Consider the following 23152-nt stretch of genomic DNA (forward strand, 5'->3'; position numbering starts at 1 on the left):
GCTGGCTGTACTTTTCTTTCTATAGGCAACTAATACTCCCCAAGAAAATTCTAAAAACCCCAAACACAATTAGATTGCGTTGTTTTATCACAGAGTTCCAATGGCCACCTCCTGTCTCCATCATCAGATCAGCTCGATGGTACCATAACATTGCATTGTCACCCGACTTACATATGTATGCAAATTCTCAGCTTCAACGGAAACCGGGAAGTGGGTCAAATTTAACTTACAAGATTTGATATTACAGACAGACAACGGGACAGGTGAAACTCTCATTACTGTTGATCATGGCGCTAAAATACGAAGCGTGGGTAGACAAATTGAAAGGACACTATTTCCACTTATCAAAGTAGTCTTACAACAGCAGCACATAACATAATAGCCTTACGTGGAAAACTTTTGATGAGTTCTGTGACGAAGTCTGCGAAAGTGAGTCGTTGCTCCCTGGCCGCCGGAGCATCCTTCTCGGCCTCCACCTCCAAGCACTGGCGCACGCCGTCCAGGTACTCTGTTAGCGACGAGTGCAAGCTGCCTCGTTCTAGCGCGAATGGACTGAAATCGGTTCTGTCATGTATTGAACGCTTGAACAGGTACTTAGCTTGATATCGTAAAGTCACGTATCTGCACGACAACTACATTTCAATACATTTTAGTCTTTAAATATGATCAGGAATACACTGTTAAAATGTATCGGGTTACTCGTGAACACCGTGTATTTATGCTAGAATAAGACCTACTTTACAGGTAGCTTTTATTTGAGTAAGTAAGAACGCAACTAAATGTTATAAATAAATAAATAATAAATAAAATTCGTTTATTTTCAGACAACTCATAGGTCCATAGCATTGTTAGTAAGTTCTTAACTAAAAATTAAAACTAAAATTATTAAAATTATTAATACTAAATACTAAAAAACTAAGATACTACAACTAAAATGAGTTAATATTACTTAATAACATTTTAATTTGGACAATTCTAAAATTTAAAATTAAAATTAGCATTGCAAAATTAGGTACGTCAGACATAGGTAAAAATAAAATCAATTAATAGGATCATGGATTAAACTAATAAAAATAGAAGTAAAAAACGATAATAATAAAACATGTCAATCCCAAATTAAATTTAAAGTTTACCAATTAAAATTAAAATTTACCAATTAAAATTTACAAACGTCGAGTGAAGACCGATCCATCGTTTTTGCATGGGTGAATCCCACCTATCGGCAAACACCTTTAGAAGGCTGCTAGGGCTCCCGCGCATCCTTTCTAACAATGAGGCGCAGCGCTTCCTCATGATCGCATGAAAGCCATCAATTCCCGCCTCCGTAAACATGCCCGAAGCACTGCACCTCGGATGCAGCCCCAGCAACGCTCTAAATGCGTTATTATATTGCACACGGAGTGCGCTGTACGTCCTCTGGGCATAATTGACCCAGAGATTGCAGGTGTAAAAGCACTGGCAGTATGCCCTAAATAGCGTTAGCTTTACTTCTCTAGTACACTTTGCAAATCTCCGAGCCAACATGTTGCAGCGAACGGACAACGCCCTCCTCTCCCTCTCTATGTCCATATTGTCCGAGAGGTCCTCAGTGACCCAGTGGCCCAGATACTTAAAATGCTTCACTCGGTTCAAATGAGTGCCACATAGAGCAATTGGTGGCACAACCTCGTACGTCTTAGCACCTGCCTTAAAGATTAGGAATTCCCTCTTCTTAGCATTGTATCTGAGCCCATGGTCCACTGCATACCTCTCACAGACACCGAGCAAGTTTTGCAATGCGCCGAGAGATGGCGTGAGCAGCACCATGTCGTCTGCATAGCTGATGTTGTTAAAACAAACTCCATCAACCTAACAGCCGACATTGGTGCCGCCCAACTCCTCTATCAGACCATTGATGTACAGGTTGAAAAGCCGGGGAGACGTAAGCCCCCCCTGTCTCACCCCGCATTCCAACCTATACTCCCCCGAAAGAACACCCGCCCATCTCACACAGTTTCTCTGGTTATGGTACCAATATTTAAGAAGAGAAGTTACCTCTGTTGGTAGCCCTGCTACTTCCTCAACCTTGCGCCATAGGACCTTATACGAGACGAGGTCGAAGGCTTTAGATAAGTCTAGGAAACATGCAAAGACTGGCGTTTTTCTAGACGTATAATACTGGACGGTCCGCTTGAGACAGAGGATAGCACTCTCAGTTGAGAGGCCAGGCCTGAAGCCGAATTGTGCATCATGTATACTTAAGTGCTTTTCCAACTGCTGATCAAGCAGAGCGTCCAGTATTTTAGCAATAATGGTAGCCAGGGAGATGGGTCTGTAATTAGTAATGTCAGATGGATCTCCGGTTTTGTTTTTGACTATCGGGACAACTACTGTGTACATTAACTCATCCGGCAGGTAACTATGGCTAATACACAGACTATAGAACATTATAATCAAACCCTGTGATAAAAGTTGCAATTAATTGAAAATAGGGGTTGGCAAGACTGTGTTGTTGGGAATCCTAACTTCACCGTTGGTGCCCAACTTCATCCAAGTAAAATATTAAAGTAATAATCTTTTCGAGAAATACATTACTATTAAATTCACAATAGCACACTGAGTGTGGTGTCAATTGTCAATTATATTTATTAATTTTTAGACCTGCGTAAAAGTACTTTTAAAGTACCCAATGAAAAAATTAATTTCGAATATAACCTAACTTCGCCACCCGTCCCCAAATTATGATTTATTAGTGAAACTTTTATTCTATCGCCTCATATTTTTTGGCCCGTCTTTAGCATGTCGCATTACAGAATTACAGCATTAGTAAAACTCTACTTTATTTCTAGAACTTAGCCTTCATTATCGGACTAAGGTAACAAATGTTACCATACTTAATTCACGAAGGCTGATATTTGCTTGTAATTTCATGAATACAAAATTTTGAGGACAGTAAACCTTATTAACCTTAAATACGCTAATAAATAATAATAAAAAAAAAAAATCTTAGAGTGTTAGTACTACAAGCAAAATCTTAATCTAGTGTTAGTATTTAATACAATAGGTACCTACTTATATATTTAATTTTTTTAATTTATAAATTGAGCTACACTTTTAATTTGCTCGGTCCAGTGCTTGAGGATCGGACAATCAAACCTATCGGCAATTTCTCTTAGAATGCTGTTGGGACTACATTATTTTATCTCAAACATGCAATGAAATATCGTCCTGTGCGTCAAAACAGGCTTCAAAGTATCACGTTTCGGGCGGAGCAACTCGAGAGAACTGTAAAGGAATTTCATACGAAATTGAAGGCCTAGGCCGGGAAGTAATTTTTATTTTATTTTAATGTAAACATGGCGTCTGTGTTCATGAACAGGCTAAAAAGCTGAATTATATTTATTAATTTTTTTCTAGTGGCTGAACGGTTATCGGACCAAAAATATCCGCGGTAACGCCTATTACACACGAACTAATATTAAGTATACTAATCTGTAAAGCCCGCTCCATACTACGCGGCGCGAAGCCGCGAACGCGAGTGTGGAGTCGATTTCTCTGATTAGCGAATGCTCGTGCGAATGGGGCCTAAGTCACCAGAGACCATAGACAATATTTAAAATCCTCTGCATTTATAGTTTGTCAAAGGACTGTCTCATTTCAAACATAGACAGAGAGAATCATACTATCTTTGTCTTACACTAGTACTAGCACCCAAAAGAAAAGGATGAGTATAGTATTTTTTTTGTTCTTTGTCTAGGCTCCCGCTCTATGTCTAGGTCATCATTAAGGTCTTGCGTTATAATAACCTAGATATTTCACTTTATCTACAACAGAAAGTGTGGTTCCATGCAGTACAACCGGGGGTACCGAGCTTGGCGTGTAACTTCCAGCCAAACATTAGCACCTGACTTTTCTTTGGGTTGTACTGCAATACATGCGTCTCAGCATACGTCTCACAAACCGCAAGCAGTTTCCTAAGGAACTGATAGACGGGACTCAGCAGCACCATATCGTCCGCATAACTAAGATTATTGGCACAAACACCATGTACATAGCAGCCTGTATATGTGCTACTCGGTTCGTCTATCAGCTTGTTTACATATAGCCTAAAAAGCTTGGGCGACGTAAGCCCTCCTTGCCTCACACCACACTCAAGCTTATACTCTGTAGACATACTATCCGCCCATCTCACTTGGTTCAATTGATTTTGGTACTAGTATTTCAGTATATTTGTGTATACCGCCGGTGTGCCCGTTTCCATTAGCTTTTGCCACAAAATGTCATAATTCAGGCGATCAAAAGCTTTTGACAAATCGAGGAAACAGGCAAATACTGGAGTCTTCCTTCCTGTATAATACCCGACAGTGTGCTTTAGATACAGAATAGCACTTTCGGTGGATAGCCCAGCTCGAAAACCGAACTGCACATCCTGTATTTTCAGGTATTTATCAAGAGCCGATTATGTTGCCGCAAACTAACTAACAACAAATACTAAAAAAGTACGGAACCCTCGGTGAGCGAGTCCGATTCGAACTTGTCCGGTTTTTTAAATTGTTATGGAGGCAAAGTTGAAATTTTTCCATGCTGTAATTCTGTTAACCTAACCTAACCCACTTTTCTGATAGCATTTCGTTTCTGTAAGAGTCACAGTTCTAACCTAACCTAACCCACTTTTCTGATAGCAGTTCTGTTCTATGAGAATCGCAGTTAATCGCAGGCTGGGTCCATAACGAAGAGAACCAATCGCCAAACGTGAACTATGTGTCATTGAAGAGTTCCATTCTGATCATCATCAGCAGTTCCACTTCATCAAACGTCACTTTTTTAAATGTAAGTGTTTGATTTGTTGATGAGAATACTAAAATCACTATATGTATGCCTTTAAAATTTGAGGAGTTCCCTCGAATCCTCATGGATCCCATCATCAGAACTGCGTTTTGATAAAAACGGGACCAATCTGTATGTATATACTTACAATCAAAAAAAGAATTTTCAAAATCGGTCCATAAATGACGGAGTTAGGGCGTACACACAATTAGACGTTACGACGACGTGCCGTGTTGCCGCAACGTGCGACGTCACGATGTCGGTGTCGGTGAGTGTTTTGTTTACCTGCCGCTTACGCAAATTTCAAGTTGTAACGCCTTCTTATTCGTTTTTTATGATTATAATTTAAAGTTGAAGTTACAAAGGCTTACGTGTAGTGACCTACCCAGTTACTACATATTGGTGACCCCGACGTGCACAACACAATAACAGACACACACGTACACACACACCCACACACACCGAACGCTTAATTAAAGTAACTAAATGTATTTTCTGTTCTTTCTTAACCTTTGAAAATAAAGTGTGCACTAAATTACGAGCTATAATGGCAAAGATATATATTCTACGAAATAGAATTCCATATAATATCAGATTGGATGTTTATAATGCACTCGTGGAAAGCATCATTTCATATGGATTAAGTAGTTATGGCCGTACATTTAAGTCATACCTTGACAAAATATGTAAACTACAGGTTAGGCTGCTAAAGTTAATAGTACCCCATAAAATTAAAGAGAATCTTGTGTGTGATAGCGACCTGTTCACTTTATGTAATGTCCTACCGGTTCACACAAAGTTTAAATACCATATGTTAAAAGAGCAATACTTTAGAAGTGAAATTCAGCACTTAATCTCTCATCCAATAAATACAAGGCAAGTAACAAATCAAATGCTTCGAAAGCCCCAATTCAATAATTTTTATGGTAGAAGAACATCAGATTACATCATACCAGACCTAATAAATAAGTTACCTAAAGAATGGAAAGATAAGATAACGCCAAATAATATAGGAAATATTCTTAAAAAAGAAATGCTTAAACAATTAAATTATTTTAACTAAATTGAATAATTATGTTATTTCGTATAGCATAAAGGGAGCAGCCTGTATCGAGTAGGCGCCGACCGGTTCTAGTTTTGCTCGGCCGGCCGCGGCCGGTGTGATGAGATGCGCCCACTTGTGATTCTTTGCAATTATTGTGTTGTTTACGAACTGGATGTGTGCCTAAGTATCGTATTGTATATTTGATTATGTAAGTACTGCGGAATGGAGTATCGAGACAAACCATTCTGGTTTAACGATACTTTTTATTAATTACCATGTAAAATTTGTGATTTATCTCTAGTAAATAAAAAAAAAAAAAAAAAGAAAATTATCAAAGTTGTCAGTTTTGGCGCGAGCAGGTCGTTTCGGGCGGCAGTTACGCGGCTTTTTAATGCGTATAGTTCAAAAACTACTCGATGGATTGTCAACCATTTTAGGGTTCCATACCCAAAGGGTAAAAACAGGACCCTATTACTAAGACTCCGCTGTCTGTCTGTATGTCTGTCCGTCTGTCACCAGGCTGTATCTCATCAACCGTGATAGCTAGACAGTTGAAATTTTCACAGATAATGTATTTCTGTTACCGCTATAACAACAAATACTAAAAACAGAATAATAGTTATTTACGATACAAGTGCGGAAAAGAGGAAATTCGAAAAGAGTGGCGATAAATTAAAACACGACCGCAGGGAGTGTTAGCGGAAGCCGCTCGACCCCAATTTCAAAGGAATACCGCAAATCGATGTACAGGTTAGCCGTTTGGCACACGCATACTAGAGGTCGAAACAAAATTTGTGACCCGCAGTTGCTAAAAAAAATTTCGCGTAGAAATAAACTGTGAAGAGCAGAAATAAGTTGGCGATTGACTGTGATTAGCGTAAAATATCTACTCTCAACTCAAGATGGAGGTCACTAATGCAATGCGAGTAGAGAAATTTGATGGTAGAAATTTCCGTCAGTGGAAATTTCAGATAAATTGCGCCTTGAAAGCAAAGGGTTTGGATATTACGAAAGTAAAACCGGAAGAAGGAACGGCGACGGCGACGCAGTCTATACACAATGGTTAAAAGAAGATGGCATGGCTATGTTTATTATAACCTCGTCTATGGATTTGAACCAAATCTCGTTGATTGAAAATTGTGGAACTGCTAAACAGATTATGGATAAATTGAAATCGATTTATGAACAGAAGTCGGAGTATAACAAAATGATGGTACATGAAAAGTTCTACCAATATAAAATGTCATCTACCGACAGCATCGCTCAGCATATTTCGAAGGTCGAAAATTTGGCAAAGCAGTTAAAAGAAAGTGGGGAAACTATAAGTGACATGGCTATAATGACTAAAATACTGTCGACCCTGCCATCAAGTTACCGTTCTCTTCGGCAAGCTTGGTTATCTTTGGATTCGTCTAAGCAAACACTACACAATTTGACTTCAAGATTGTTAGACGAAGAAGCAACTTTGACTACAGAGGAAGAAAGTGAATCCACATTAATAGTGTCAAAGAAGCTAGGTGCACAATATAAACAAAATAACAATAAAAATAGTAAAGCCGGTTCCTCCAGTCATACACATACACATAGATTTGTTTTTTACAATTGTAACAAACGGGGACACTTTGCAAGGGACTGCAGAGCGCCGAAGAAATCTGTTCGCAAGAACCAAGAGCAATCGGACATGTTAGCGTTCAGCGCTTATACCTTGTCGTCTACCTAGTCGGCTCATAAGTTCTGTCACTGGCCTTTAAAATTTAAATTTGGAACTCCTAAAACAAAAACCGTTCTGCATTTGAATTTCGAATCTTTATTAAATATTTGAGTAGTATAATTTTGCTATTTTCTGTTTTCTTCAACATGGAGTGGACGCTTAAAGATAGCCGTACCGCAATAATTGCACTATATCGTTGTGGTCACTCGCCGACTAAAATTTTTAAGCTACTTGAAAATTTAAAATTCTCTCTAAGATTTGTGTATCGTACTATAGAAAGATACAGTGAGGTCTCTAGTTTAAATGACAAGAAAAGAAGCGGTCGTCCGCGTACAGCTAGGACTCCAGCGGTTGTACAAGCAATTAGGGCACGCATTGCCAGAAATCCCGCTAGGAAACAAAAAGTTATGGCCCTCCAGATGGGTTTGAGCAAAAACACGGTGAAAAGAGTGCTTAATCAAGACCTGAGACTTCGTGCTTATAAACGAAAAACTGGCCATCTTCTGAATGGTCGGCTTAAAGCTTTAAGGCTTAAAAGATCTAAAGCTTTATTGAAGATGTACGCTAAAAATAAGCACCGTTGTATACTGTTTTCGGACGAGAAAATTTTTGACATAGAAGAAAACTGTAATAAACAAAATGATAAGTGTACGCTCGCAATAGTAAAAAAGCGTCTAATAGCATTCCCCGTATTCAAAGAGGTCATCACCCTTCATCTGTGATGGTTTGGCTGGGAGTTTCTTATGCGGGCGTCACTAGTATGCATTTTTGTGAGAAAGGAGTAAAAACTAGTGCCAAAGTGTACCAAGACACGGTGTTGACTAATATTGTGAAACCACTATCCCATACGATGTTTCTAAACCAGCATTGGGTTTTCCAGCAGGACTCTGCTCCAGCCCATAAGGCAAAGTCTACACAAGCCTGGCTCGCCTCCAATAAAATCGACTTTATACGGCATGAAGATTGGCCCTCCTCTAGCCCAGATCTTAATCCTTTAGACTATAAAATATGGCAGTATTTAGAGGAAAAGGTGTGCTCAAAACCTCATGCAAATCTAGACTCGCTGAAAAAATCTCTTGCTACGGCAGTGGCCAATATCGACATGAAAGTGGTGCGTGAATCCATTGACGACTGGCCACGAAGACTTCAAGCCTGTGTAGATAATTATGGCGGTCATTTTGAATAAATGTTATACATTTAGATTCTCTAGTTTATAAGCTTTCAAACGCTGTACAAATTATACGGAATAAACTTAAACTTTTGATTTTATTTGATACTATGTATATAACAGAACTTATGAGCCGACTAGGTACATATGGTGATAATGTGTGGTTCTTGGATTCAGGAGCGAGCATGCACATGACTTTCAGAAGAGAATACTTCCATGATTTGGAGGATTATCAGAGTGACGATAAAAGGACGGTCAAATTAGGGAATAAGCTACAGATTAAAGCTCATGGAAAAGGCTCTGTAATGATAAATAAGGTTGTTAATGAGGGGCGCTTCTAATTAAAAATAATGTTGTGGTGATGTGCGCCGAGTTGAAAGACAATATTCTGTATCAGTTTAACATTACAACTGTTATACAAGAAACCTGTAATAGTGTGATAACTGACATTAAAGTTTGGCATGACAGGCTCGGACATGTTAATACTAAAGAAATACAAAATATGAGCAAAAATGATGCAATTCCTGTGGTACTGACTGGTAGTGATACTTTTATGTGTGAAGCATGTCAATATGGCAAGCAGTCCAGGCTGCCATTCAATAAATCTCATAGAGGGCCAACACAACCTGGATATATTGTTTACAGTGACGTCTGTGGCCCTATAGAGGAACTATCTGTATCAGGAAAGAGATATTTTGTTTTGTTCGAGGATGGAGCAACAAGCTATCGTCATATTTACTTCTTGAAACATAAAAATGAAGTGCTTGACTGTTTCATGAAATACAATGCTATTGTGAAGAACAGGTTTCTACATGATGTGCGCACTTTACACACCGATAATGGAGGTGAGTTTTTAAACCAAGAATTTAAGAAATTTTTAGAAGACAAAGCCATGAGTGCACAGCGCCCTACACAGCTCAGCAAAATAGTCGGGCCGAGAGAAAATTAAGAACGATTATGGAGTCAGTTAGATCTATGCTTTATGCTTAAGACACATCTTTGAACTTATGGGCAGAAGCTGTACATTGTGCAGTATATCTTGAACAGAACTTCGTCCAGCCAGACACCTAACATCTCGCCCTATGAACTCTGGTTTGGAGATAAGCCAAGTCTGAAACACATCAGAGTATTTGGCTCCGTGGGATATGTACGTACACCAAAAGAGAAAAGGAAGAAAGTAGATAAGAAGTCTATGAAGATGTTGCTGGTTGGATATGAGCAAGAGAACTACAGGATGTATGATGAAAATACAAGAAAAATTACATTATCGAGAGATGTCAAATTTGATGAAGGAGGTGTTCCTGAAAAACGACAACACTTTGCACAGATAAAATTAAGTGGTGATGAGATAATGATAGACAACAATATAGAAAATGATCAAGAACAAGGTGTCTCGTCTCCACCACAAACAAGTCAAGACGAATTGTCTACCTATGATAGCATACAGAGTTCAACCACTGACTCTGACTACTCGTATCAGCCTCCTAAGCGAATCATCACCAATGAAGAGGAACTTAGGAATGTGACACTTCGGTCTCATAAAAGAAATGAGAATAATTTGGAAGTCAATTTTACTGAAGTGGAGATACCAAACACATATCAAGAGGCAATTAGTGGTGTGAATCGTCACGAATGGAAGAAAGCTATTAGAGAACAGCTTCAGTCTCATGAACATAATAATACATGGACTATAACTGACAGGACATACAAGAAACCTATTACAAGTAAATGGGTATTTTGTGTAAAGCGAGATAAAAAAGGAGAAATAGAGAGATTTAAGGCTAGACTTTGTGCCCGAGGATTGACACAAGTAAAAGATCTGGATTATAAGGAAACTTTTTCGCCTACAACCCGGTATGATTCCATTAGGTTGCTATAGGGTATTTGACAACATTAAAAATATATAACGAATTGCTGTCATCCTGAAAGATAATAAACTAATAAAGTATATTTCACTATATTTGAATGTAAATTATGTTTATTTTTTGGAAAATAAACGAAAGAAAATTTAATATTTTTTGAAATTTCATCAGGGACGTGAACGCTCTGTGATTGGTCAACGCTCGGATGACGTCACACGCGGGTAAAAATTCTGGATTGCCTTGAGTGTTTTAACTGTTTTATTTGTATTTAGTTAATTTTAGTTATTGTTCCACAGTTTTCTGATATATTTCGATTTATCCGTATATCTAGTAGCAAAATATTCATAAGAATCTCAAAATGGAGCCGAAATATGTGAAAGCTGATAGCGCAACCTACCAGACAGACGCATTAATGGTTGCACTTTTCTTTAAAGATAATCCGGATTACTGTGCTGCGTAACTTAGAAATGTAAAAACAGCTGTGTGAGTATACGTAGAAATTGTTTATTTTAAGAACATTTCGATTTCGATGATACGAATACGACGACGATATATATATATATAGAATACGATGACGAGAATAATATCTCCATACTGCACTTTAGTTTGAAAGAAAAAGTATGCTACTAACTACCTACTAATGCTGAAAGAGCTATGTTATGAGGTTATGTAGTAATACATTAAATACCTAGATCTTGTTTCGTTAAATAACAAAATCCGCTGCTTTAATTACCATATTTATTTACAGTTAAATATTACTTACATCGAAGTGGTCTTCACACATAAAAACATTTATATGCGCTAAAATGCTCTTTGGGTCTCTTCGCGCTAGTTTTAAACACATTTTTCTTTTTTTGGGATTCGTTGAAATGGAAACAAACGATTTGTCTGGATTTTTTATAGGCGTACTTAAACATTGCGGCACTATACACCATTTATACACCATTTTACAGTGAAATAATTAATTCAATGCACATAAACCATAAGATTAACTAAGGTCATTGACTGAGTTTACTTGCGCGTGACGTCACACGTGTCACGTGATTAGCCCCTTTGCAAAAACAGCGTTTAAGGCGCGTTCAAAATAAATAAACTTTAACATTGTTTTTTTATATTTAATACAGGAAATTTCACGGAAATATCAATGTAGTGTAATTATTAAGTCATAAACAATAAATTAAAACCATTTTCAAAAATTAGTCAAATAGCCTATTGAGCGTGGCAGCCCAAGAGGACCTAGAAATACAGCAGTTTGATGTAAAGACTGCCTTCTTGTATGGTGAGCTATCCGAAGAAATCTACATAGAGGTACCAGAGGGCATAGAAGTTAAGTCGTCAAAAGTATGTAAGTTAAACAAATCTTTATACGGCCTTAAACAGAGTTCTAGATGTTGGAATAAAAAGTTTTGTTCATTTTTGACTACATATGGATTTAAACCATGTCAGTCTGATAATTGTGTATTTGTGGGTTATTTTAATAATATCAGAGTATTGCTAATTATCTATGTCGACGATGGGCTTTTACTGTCAAAAAGTAAGGATATTATATGATTTTGGATGACTTAAAAAGAAATTTTGAAATCAAAACAGTACATTCTAATTGTTTTGTTGGCATGGAGATAAATAAACAGAAAGGATGTGTGTCTATATGTCAAAAACGTTATATAGATAACTTAATAAATAAATTTAATATGACAGATGCTGAGCTGTAATACTCCTGCAGATGTAAATGTACAGTTATCGAGAGACATGAATGAGGAAATGTGCAGTGATTTCCCATACAGAGAAGCAGTAGGAGCATTATTGTTTTTATCAACTGTGTCGAGACCTGACATTTCCTATGCAGTTAATCTTGTAAGCAGATATGTCAGCAATCCAGGTACTATAGGTACATGTGAATGCTTTAAAGCGAATTATTCGCTATTTGAAAAGCACGAAAGAAATGGCAATTCGCTATTACAAGAACAGCGAACTTGTTGGATATTCAGACTCTGACTTTGCTGGTGATATAGATACGCGGAGATCAAATACTGGATATTTATTTTTAATGAATGGTGGTCCTATTACATGGGCTAGCAGGAAACAGAACACCGTGGCTATGTCAACAACCGAGTCAGAATTTATGGCTGCCAGCGATGCAGCTAAAGAAATTTTGTGGCTAAGACAATTTTTACTTGATATAAATGAACCACAAGAATCTGTAACACAACATAGATAACCAGAGTGCAATTAAATTGATTAACAATCCAGTTTTCCATAAGCGAAGCTAACATATAGACGTGAGGTATAATTTTATTAGAGAGAAAGTAGAAGGAAAAATTATTAATATTAAATATGTGGAAAGTTCATCTCAACTGGCAGATATTAATATATTAATACATTATATTAATACCTTTTGTATTGTATTTTATATTGATTATAATAGTAAACATATGTGTCTGAATGATAAATAAGTACAATATTTTTCCTAAATGTAAAACTTTTCGAAAAATATTATGTTTTGCTTCTTTTCGCTCTCCTGTAAACCAATGTATGTGGCGTAATGCACAAACGTATTCTCACCCGACGATTACTTTTGTCTACATTTAATGTAGTTATTACCTACCACTGACAGACTTTCTCACTAAAGCTCTGCCTGTTGGCAAATTTAATTGCATTCGAGATCAGATATTATTTTAAGTTCTGATTTATTTAGTTTTAGTATGTTTTATTGGTGGTGGTTATGGCAGAAGTTACTTGAAGTTAGCCTTATTAATTTAAGTGGGAGTATTAAGAGTATAAATTAAAAGGTAACTATCTGTCTCTGTAAACTGTTACTCCGTAAACGTTATTTAGTTTATTAAAGTCCCGCCGTGTGGCGCCTCTATCAATGCAACACTGATGTAACTTGGTCTTACGTGTTATAAGTGAAATTAAAAATAGTATTAAAGAATTTTCATAGTTTAATTGATAATAGCCTGGCCCCAATAGATATTTTTTTGCTTTTTGGCTGATTTTTTTTTGTACAATATACCACAAATGATACGTGATATCCTCATGCCTAACCCCAAGAAAGCAATTTTGAAAATAATATCATTAAAATTTTTTTTTTTTTTTTACAGTGACAGTTCTACTTCAATACCTATTTCACGAGACTTATGGAACACTGCAGATACGGTACATATTAATCATAAAATGATACGTAATAGCCATATATCGAAAAGGAAATACCTCTTTAACCCTTTAACTGCGCCTTTTCATCGGTTTGTATAGTTTGTTTTGTTTTTGACACAAAATATCAAGATTGTATCCTTCAGATACGATATATGTACCTTACTGATTTTTTTTGTACAATATACCATAAATAATACGTAATATCTTGATATCTAACACCAAGACAGCAATTTTGAAAATAATTTCTTTAAGATTTTTTTTAAATATTCTTCATGTGTATAATTTTTCAATATTACAATATTGAGAAATTAACCCATTCATGGCCAAGAACCGCCGAGCGTACTCATTACGCCGGGCCACCATACAAACCGTTTTTAGCTAAAACGCATGACTCAGCTTATGGGTCTCGAGCCTGGCGCGAACGGTAAATAAATCGCCGCTTATGAAGCCGACCAGCTGAAAAACATTATGCAACATTTTTACTAACCACCTTTTTTCTGTGCCTATAAAAAAAACTAATTATTGCAGTTTGTAGGAATGAACATTTTTACTTTCTACAAGCTTTTAATATCAGACCAAGCTAAGTTGGCAGCGATTTTGATAGCCCAGCCTGTGCAAGTGTTAAGTTAAACGTCATAATTTCATAGAAGTTTGGTGTTTAAAACTTGCCAAGTTTGTTGTTGTTGTTTTTTAAGTCAAATCATGGAAGTTAAATTAGTCCAATTTCCCGATTTCCGATTAAGATGAAATCGTTACTAATAATATTTCCCATGTTACTCCAAAATACATCTCTAATAGGGGGGATGGGGTGAATCACTTCTTGAACTCTTGTGAAAAATACCACATGAAAGATAATAAATGCCGGCTCGGATGCATTCATTGTTTACTGTCCATGTGTGTCCGATAAGCTTACACCTGTTCGGTCATTATCTTTGTTTTGGTAAACGCCATTATATTAATATTAGTAACAATAGAGCACTTAAAATGTATTATAGTACATACTTTTTAATCTGCCGTAGAAACCACGAAGATGTTTTAAAAAACTTGTTAATATTTGTTACACACTATTACGATAATACAATACGTATTAGTTAGTGGTGACTGTTTTAACCGCCTTGTTTTATATTGAAACGAAAAAAAGAATCTTAACATGATTGTTAGTAGTAAGATACAATACAACGATCACCAAATATGACATAAAAGTACAGTGGGACAAAATCCTCGTTGCCTTACTCCTCATACAAAACAAAATATTATTATACTACGGTTTGGTCCCTACAAAATGTGGCTTACCATAATCCAAACAGTAATCGGTTGTAAAATGATACAATATCAAACAGCTACAACATGAAATAAGCTTTAAAACCAGCCAATAAAGTTTATTTTAGCCTGCTACGGAAACATTTGTAGTTTTTACATCTAGCGCCAGGCCACGGTGACCCATACCTTGAGCCATGTCAATAACTTCTGAAATATATATATTTTTGATATCTTTGAAATATGGATTTTTCTGTTTGCTTGCAACGCGTATGTATCTAGAATTTCAGTATTCTTACTATTTTACACTGATAGTAAACCAAACTTGAATATTTAAGATTATTATTTTATTTAAAAAAAACGTGTTTATATTTTAGGTACCTTATAGAAATGCTTGTTAGCTTATATGATACTTACGTTATTACGTCAAATTAGGTTTCGTTTATTTTTAAAACACAATTTATTCATGACTCACATATGAGTCACTGGCCCTGCGGAACTGTTTGAGAATGACCCATACGCTGAGTCGCTGGCCCTGAATGGGTTAAAAAAAATCTAAATGAAATTATTTTCAAAATTGCTTTCTTGGGGTTAGATAATAAGATATTACGTATCATTTGTGGTATATTGTACAGTTAAAGGGTTCAAGAGGTATTTCCCGTTTGATATATGGATATTACGTATCATTTTATGATTAATATGTACCGTATCTGCAGTATAGTTCCATAAGTCTCGTGAAATAGGTATTGAAATAGAACTGTGTCACTTTGTAAAATTGAAAAATTAAATAAAAATTGTTAATGATATTATTTTCAAAATTGCTTTCTTGCAGTTAGACATGAGGATATCACGTATCATTTGTGGTATATTGTACAAAAAAAAATCTGCCATATCGTGTCTGGAGGAGCCCAAACTTGGTATGTTTCGAAAATTCTTTTTGTTTTAATTTAAAAGAAATGCCCGAAATGTAATGATGTGATATATTTTTAGAATCGCCTCAAAAAGCCCTTTCGTATGATACCACATACGATAGGTTTTTTTCCATACAATAAAAAAAATGTTTTACCACTCCCCCCAGCGAAATTTTTTAGGAACTGCGGGTCAAAAATTTTGTTTTGGCCTCTAGTATGTGTGTGCCAAACGGCTAACCTGTACATCGATTTGCGGTATTTTTATACGAACGGGTTAGACTATGTTTTAAATCGACACGAGTTGCGAATTACCTTTTCGCACGTGTATCGTACAACGTTTTACAGTACATATGGCCCTTTAAACTTTCGACATATGCACGAAAAGTGCTCTTTTACGCACTAGTGCGAGAAAGTAGCACCATATGTACTATAAAATAAATATTTAAGTGGGGCTCCCATACAACAAACGTGATTTTTTTTGCCGTTTTTTGCGTAATGGTACGGAACCCTTTGTGCGCGAGTCCGATTCGCACATGGCCGGTTTTTTTTAATATTTTGTAGATAATATTACCAGGTTTCATTTAAATTAAATAATATGTGACCATAGAATATGTACCTATAGTTGTTATTTTCAGTGACACAAAAAAAAAACAATTTTCTTAACATTCAGCCACCATCTTTTTCGAAATGGTTTTTTTTTTCGATTACAGGTGTCAATACGGATTGATTCATAAATCAATCACTAAAATCGGTGCAGCCGTTTTGTCTATTATTTTTAAATTTTGCAGCCGGCATTTTGGAAAAGGTCCGCCATCTTGAATTCTAGTGGAAGAAATTTGTTTTCTCGGGTGAAATCATTCGTATTGGTTTCTAGTATCACTGGGCAAAGCGGCTTGCTTTCTGCATAGAATGCATGCATCGATGCAAATATCGCCGTAAGCCCTAAGACTATTTTGTTAGAAATTCTCATCCTAACACATAGGTGCATTCCTTCTTACGCAAGCTAACAAGGTAGTGTTCTGATGGAATAGAAGATGCTCACCTGTTAGCGAAGGTCTTGCGTTGAGCGATGAGGAGCAGCATCTTGTTGAGGTTGAGTCGCAGCGCGTCGCGCCGCCTGCGCCGCCGCATGTTCTCCTGCTTGCGGTCCACGGCCTCCCTCAAGAGAGGCACTAGCTCCTCCATTAGGTCCCTGCGTGTTTCATAAGTTATTACATTATTACAGGCTTATACTTATTTCCAAGTATAAAACCGGCACAGGGTTATCTACGCGTATTGGATGATAGTGTGCGTATATGTACGTTGCTTACTTGAGCGCGTCTGGGTTGATGTTGCCGCAGGCGGCGATGGCGGCGTCGCGCACCTCGGGCACCTCGCAGCGCGCCAGCGGCACCGCCAGCTTGTGCAGCGCGGCTGGCGCCGTCGCGCCGCGCGCCTCGCCGCCGCTGCGCTCGCTCAGCGAGTCCGGCGATGAGCTGCCACACACACGATTCGTTCAATAATATACACATAATAATACGATATCAAGCTAGCACTAAGCATATTGTACAATTTAATGCCCATTTTGTAATACGCTCCAATTGATACGTTGAAACAAATAGGTGTTCAGTAAAACTTTGGTAAAACTATATTAATCTACAAATTACGTATGAAATACTTACATATTTAAATACACGCGAACAAATAAATGTATCACCGTGCGATTTTAATGCAAAAACTTAGGCTATTTATTTAGTTCATACTACTATTAATTATCACTAAAAAGCTCAATAAACGCAAACGTGTTAAGGTAGGTATTGAAAAAAGCATGTAAAAATTATAAAACTTATCATAATAACAAGCTTAGCAGATGAACGGTTTTAACAGACACAAATGGACGTAAACGATAAAAAGACCATAAATTAGTTCCTGTAATACATCCAATTATCACCAAATGTACAAATATCATACTTTTTAGCAATAGCAAAGCTTTTTAGGGTTCCGTAGCCAAATGGCAAAAAACGTTTCACATAAAAAATACATTGTTAAAATTATGTAATGTACGGAACCCTCGGTGCGCGAGTCCGACTCGCACTTGGCCGGTTTTTTTTAAACGCTGCCAGGCTACCCATTATACTCTTAGTACATATAGTAGGTAGCTTTTTTTTAGCTACCAACCAGTCTGCTCCGACTTCCGGTACCTTGGGTCATTGATCCAGAGCGACGGACGCATCGACCGTGACGTGAAAAATAGAATAAATGCGGGATGGATGAAATGGCGACAGGTCTCTGGAACAACTTGCGATCCACGAATGCCTCTTAAACTTAAGGGGAAAATTTACAGGACGATCGTGAGACCTGTTGTAATGTATGGATCAGAATGCTGGGCGACAAAAGTGACGGATGAAAGAAGAGTGCACGCAGCGGAAATGAGAATGTTGAGATGGATGTGTGGAGTGACGAGGAAGGATCGGATTAAGAATCAGTATATTAGGGGAAGTTTGAAAGTAGCACCAGTAACGGAGAAGATAAGAAGTAGTAGGTTAGCGTGGTATGGGCATGTGATGAGGAGGGATGAATGCCATATAGGCAAAAGAATGTTAGGGATGAATGTTGATGGACGGAGAGCGTATGGTAGACCCAAAAAGCGATGGATGGATTGTGTAAAAGAGGATATGAGAAAGAAAGGAGTGAGTGCTGAGGTGACGAAAGATAGAGGAGAATGGAAGAGAAAAACATGTTGTGCCGACCCCACATAACGTGGGATAAGGGTAGGAAGAAGAAGAAGACATATAGTAGGTAGCTTGCAAAGTACTTAATACTAATACTGATATCAGAATTAGGAAAAGTAAACTGACAGCAGTTAAAAACATTATTTTTGGCTCAGGAGTATTTATGGTAAAAATACATACACCGTGTCCAATAAGTCCGAATACACATCTTTCTACCTTGGCTCTAAAGACATACGGATTACAGGCCATCAAATTATTATTTTAAGTAAAAAAGTATGTTGACGTTAAGGGGTCCCCCCCTTGGATGCCATGCTTATAAAAACGGAAAGTATATGGCATTTCCGAACCGACCAAAAAAAAAAGAGAGCGCAAATTTTGAAACGAAGCATCTAACATAATACTTTTTTGACACGCAGGTGGCTGTTTGTGTTAGAACAGCCTCATAATGCCCTGAATGATCTATTGTGGGCACCACAGATAGAAAACATTCCGGACAACCAGAAAAATGTTCATAGGTTCCAGAGCTCACCATCGGTCATGATGTCGGGTGCAGTATGTAAGAGGGGTAAACTACCTTTAGTATTTATAGATAAAGGCGTTAAAATTAACGCACTTTACTATAAACTCGAGGTTATGGGGACGATTGATGCCCCAAATTTAAAATGTATGTATGGGAATTAATATTTTGTGTTCCAACAAGACGGAGCTCCTTCACACACGGCAAATGCTGTTCAAGCTTGGTGTCAGGCTAATTTGACAGATTTTTTGCCGAAACATGAATGTCAACCCAGTTGTCCAGACTTATATTCGATTATTTTATAAGTATTTTAGTAAGTAAGTATTATGTCGTACATACATGCTTTCGAAACTACATGATTATAAAATCATAAACCTGGATCATTTCAAAAAGGTTATCGAGCGTATTTGGGACATTGCCAATGGAAATGGTGCGTGCTGCGTCATTCGAGAAGCGTTTGAGGCTGGTAAAAAAAGTTAAAGGTGGAGTTATTCCGAAACATTTGTTTTAAATATATTATATATAAGTGTGCCATTAATAAAATGTAATTTTAATTGTAGTAACTCTTCGTACATTTATTATATTCAAAATTTGTACTGTATTCGGACTTATTGGACACGGTGTATGTGACGTTCCATAGCTAAAGGGTCCTTAAGCTCGATATGGAGTTAAGCATGGATCCTAAATCTACGTTACATAAGCTCCCTAATACAAAAAAAAAATTACCATAGTGCCATACTTTTAAGAGTTCCGTACCCAAAGGGTAAAAACGGGACCCTATCACTAAGACTCCGCTGTCCGTCTGTCTGTCTGTCACCAGGCTGTATCTCATGAACCGTGATAGCTAGACAGTTGAAATTTTCACAGATGATGTATTTCTGTTGCCGCTATAACAACAAATACTAAAAAATACGGAACCCTCGGTGGGCGAGTCCGACTCGTACTTGGCCGGTTTTTTTTTTAATCATCAAACCGCATCATGGTAAAAACCGCGTTTTTGAGAAAAAGTTAAAAGACGTTTGAAACGCATTTTAACTATGTTCCCGTTGGAAGTTACATAGATGATGATTGATTATGTATCTTAAGTTGTTTTTCTTTGAAATACACCAATGTTTATTTCAATGTCACTTACAGATTGTGAAAAACTAGGCTTTGATTACAGCAAGTCGCCGAGACTATGACATTAGGAAAAAAATCTTCGTGTGGATTATTCTTCTTCAATCTTTAACGTATTATGTGGTTGAATATTTTTTTATTAACAAGTACGGATAGAAATCAAAACCAAGAATTTAAGATCTCATTTTTTTTTTCAATTTTATACAGCAAAATTTACATTTTCTCTTAAGGTTACGCAGTATTTTAACAATTTAGTGATGTGTGCTATAAATTACGTTGAATCAGTCTAAGCATCTATCACAAAGGTGTCATTATTGTTGTAGATTTATGATTTTTGTACGCATTTAGCTAAGGACCCTGTTTAACTAAATTTTGAAACCAATTTTAACATAGAGATACGTCTATTCCTACATTTTAATATTACGCAGAAAGAAAAAAAAAACATATTTTTGAAGTATTTTACAAAAACGTTCATATCTACGTAACTAGAAGGGAGCATAAGGACCCTTCTGTTATGGAAAAGCACGTATGATTAAAAAGACATGAACCTATTAGTACAGCGGCCAGAGGGCCTAAAACACCATTCGATGTGACTGTACAGTATACTACCGACAAGTGGTATCGTTGTGTTCGGTAGACTCTACTGAGTACGAAATAAGAACTTGTCGTGGGGGGGATAACTGTGACGTCACTAAATCGGCAGTACAAAGTTTTTAACTTTTTTCTTTTAAACGTACCATGTGGGGTACCAAATGAAAGGGCTTTGTGAGTAGATTACAAATATATAACATAGTCTAACATTTTCACTACTTGGTCTAAAAAATTATTAGAAAATGATCAAAAATTTCACAATTCAGAGTTGACTTTGAACTGCTCTAAATTGAATATGGCTGAATGGATTAGTCTAAATATTATACAATGTGTATATCCTTTATATCATGTCTAAAAAGAATTAACTAGATATATCCAAAAATAAGAAAAGTACATCAAGTTGAATAACACTTTAATTTTCTGTTATACCTAAATAAATACTTACATACATTAGACCAGAAAATTATACTGGTATTCACCTTCATGTACTTTTCTTATTTTTGGATATATCAGTTTAATTATTAATAAAGAGGATATTGACAGTCATTGTATATACATTTTGGACTAATCCATTCAGCCATTTTCAATTTAGAGCAGTTCAAAATCAACTCAGGATTGTGAAATTTTTGAGCGTTTTCTAATAATTTGTTAGACCAAGTAGTGAAAATGTTAGACTATGTTATATATTTGTAATCTACTCACAAAGCCCTTTCATTTGGTACCCCGCATGGTATGTTTAAAAGAAAAAAGTTAAAAACTTTGTACTGCCGACTTTGTGACGTCACAGTTATCTCCCCCACACTCTTAGAAAGTGACAAGTTGTTATTTCGTACTCAGTAGATAGGCCAAGCAATAAGAAGGTATAGAGGAAAATGCAATTTCCTGGCCTAATTGAATTGAATTGAAATTCTTTATTTCGAACTTGACGTCCATAGGGTTAGGTCATACAATAACTTAATCTAGAGTTAGTATTACAATTAATTAGACAAAACCAGGGCTCGGAACCGGTATTGAAAAATCGGTTAATATTAATCATAAACCGTTATTTTATTTCGTTCATTAAACCGGTTAATTGATGGAACGCGAACTTTAAAATTTAGTTCTCTCTTCTTACGGGTTAGTTGAGAGAACGATGTTTTTTGTTTTCGAGGAACGATATAGTAACGGTTAATCTCAGCCGTCTACAATTCTCCGAATTCTCGATTTGACTGACAGTGCTGTTGCTTGCTGACTGAATTGTTTATTTTTTATACTTTTTAGGCGTGTGACTTTTGACTGTTGGTGTATAGTGTTACATTTAAAATGGATTCACAAAGTTTTAAATACAGTACCGGGGAATAATAATATATCACCTCCATGTTTTTACGGCAAAACCTTTTTTTCATACATTTGTGAGTGACTTCCACCTCACTGCTTTAGGTAGCTTAACTTAAACTAGCTGTTAGCTTAAACAATGCTTTTCTAAGAAGTTTCAAAGCATTTGTAATAGATTCAAATTTTCAACCCCTTTTTAACCCTTTTAAGAGATGAATATTTAAAAACGCTTAAATTACTTTTCTTGTATTCTAATAATATGCCTTTATACAAAGATTGAAGTGTCGCACTCAAAAAAAGGTTTGATCTCCATACATATATTCAACCCATTTTTTACCACCTTGGGGGATGAATTTTCAAAAATTCTGAAGTTAGTTATCTTCTCTTTTTATTAAATATCTTTCTACGAAGTTTCAAGTACCTGGCTTAAAATAAAATTAGGACCCCTACAAACTTTCAACCCCTTTTTAACCCCTTTAGGGGATGAATTTTTAAAAACCGACCAAGTGCGAGTTGAACTCGCGCATAAAGGGTTCCGTACCATTACGCAAAAAACGTCAAAAATATCACGTTTGTCGTATGGGAGCCCCACTTAAATATTTATTTTAGTCTGTTTTTAGTATTTGTTGTTATAGCGGCAACATAAATATATCATCTGTGATAATTTCAACTGTCTAGCTATCACGGTTCATGAAATACAGCCTAGTGATAGACGGACAGACAGACAGCGGAGTCTTAGTAATAGGGTCACGTTTTTACCCTTTGGGTACGGAACCCTAAAAACGCTGAAATTACTTTTCTTGTATTCTAATACACCAAGTTACACTATACACTAAGTTTATACAAATATTAAAGTCCCGGCACTCAAAAAAAGTTTGACCTTCATACAAATTTTTAACCCCTTTGCACCACCTTAAGAGGTGAATTTTCAAAAACGCTGAAATCAGTTTTCTTCTCTTTTAATGAAATACTTTTTTACGAAGTTTCAAA

General features: G+C 36.6%; 1 protein-coding gene across 2 annotated transcripts in view; it reads right to left on the reverse strand.

The window, feature by feature from the left end:
• The window catches only part of LOC134754145 (protein furry), a 351985-nt gene that overhangs the window by 266201 nt on the left and 62632 nt on the right, over positions 1 to 23152 (reverse strand). For both annotated transcript variants that reach the window (XM_063690243.1, XM_063690242.1), the window contains 3 exons: positions 17224 to 17388; positions 16956 to 17105; positions 389 to 552 (listed from right to left, as the gene is read on the reverse strand). In XM_063690243.1, the coding sequence (XP_063546313.1) occupies positions 389 to 552; positions 16956 to 17105; positions 17224 to 17388 (479 nt within the window). The remainder of the gene's footprint in view (positions 1 to 388; positions 553 to 16955; positions 17106 to 17223; positions 17389 to 23152) is intronic.

The sequence above is a fragment of the Cydia strobilella genome, chromosome Z (assembly GCF_947568885.1).
Source record: "Cydia strobilella chromosome Z, ilCydStro3.1, whole genome shotgun sequence".
In the NCBI taxonomy this organism is placed as follows: domain Eukaryota; kingdom Metazoa; phylum Arthropoda; class Insecta; order Lepidoptera; family Tortricidae; genus Cydia; species Cydia strobilella.